This window comes from Monosiga brevicollis, genomic scaffold (genome assembly GCF_000002865.3).
Source record: "Monosiga brevicollis MX1 MONBRscaffold_39 genomic scaffold, whole genome shotgun sequence".
Classification (NCBI taxonomy): Eukaryota; class Choanoflagellata; order Craspedida; family Salpingoecidae; genus Monosiga; species Monosiga brevicollis.
Genome location: NW_001865076.1, coordinates 346,520 through 347,325, shown reverse-complemented (window position 1 = coordinate 347,325; position 806 = coordinate 346,520). Strand labels below are relative to the sequence as shown.

Here is an 806-nt window from a genome sequence, read left to right as displayed (position 1 = left end):
GCTGAGATCATTGCCCTCCGCTCCAAGGCGGCACTTGACGACCTGATGGCCAAGTGCGCGCTGGACCTGCAGCAGGCATATCTGGCCTCACGCGAGTGGGGCGTCAGCACAGTCTTGACCATGCGGGGTCGAGACAAGTTGCGTCGCTTGAGCGACACGACCTTTGCCATTGCGGTCGTGTCCATGATGGGTTTTGGCCTCCATGAACTCATCAATGTCAAGCCGACGGACAAGTGCCCGCTCTGCAGCAGCAAGACACCTCAGCCGCGTCTGACCCGCGAGCACCTGTTGACCTGCCGTCCCATCAAGCGTCACAACGCCCTTCGCGACGAGATGGGCCGCCTGCTCAGGTACGCCACCCTCTCCCATGTCTGGGTGGAAAGGTCTGGCTACAACGCCAACGGTCAGAGCTGCCGCATCGACCTGCACTGCCGCAACCCCTTTCCCGGCGGTGCTCTGGGCCCAGCTCTGCCCGACCTGGGCATTGACGTGACTGTGCGCACAGCCCAACCCCCGACCACCTCGCAAGCCTGCATCAAGGTGGGCGCTGCCCTTCGCCGAGCCGAGAAGGAGAAGCGCGACTACTACACCGGTTTCAACCATGGAAAAACTCTGATCGTCCCTGCGGCGATGACGACAACCGGTGGGTTCGCCTCCTCCTTTGTGGATCTGCTTGGTCAGCTCGCCCGCTGCGCCGAGGCCCGTGGTGTGTACCAGCCGGGGCTGGATGAGGCCTTTGTTCCTCGGTGGAAGGGTCGCTTTGCGGCGCTGGTCCATCAGATGAACGCTGACCACATCCAGCGCCA

The 806-nt window shown here is 62.9% G+C and overlaps 1 protein-coding gene across 1 annotated transcript in view; it reads left to right on the top strand.

Annotated features, from left to right (window-relative positions):
* Positions 1–120: 120 nt before the first annotated feature.
* The window catches only part of MONBRDRAFT_12475 (uncharacterized protein), a gene marked incomplete at both ends in the record, with an annotated part of 1,088 nt that continues 402 nt past the window's right edge, over positions 121–806 (top strand). Inside the window, one exon of the mRNA XM_001750331.1 lies at positions 121–706. Coding sequence (XP_001750383.1) covers positions 121–706 — 586 coding nt within the window. The remainder of the gene's footprint in view (positions 707–806) is intronic.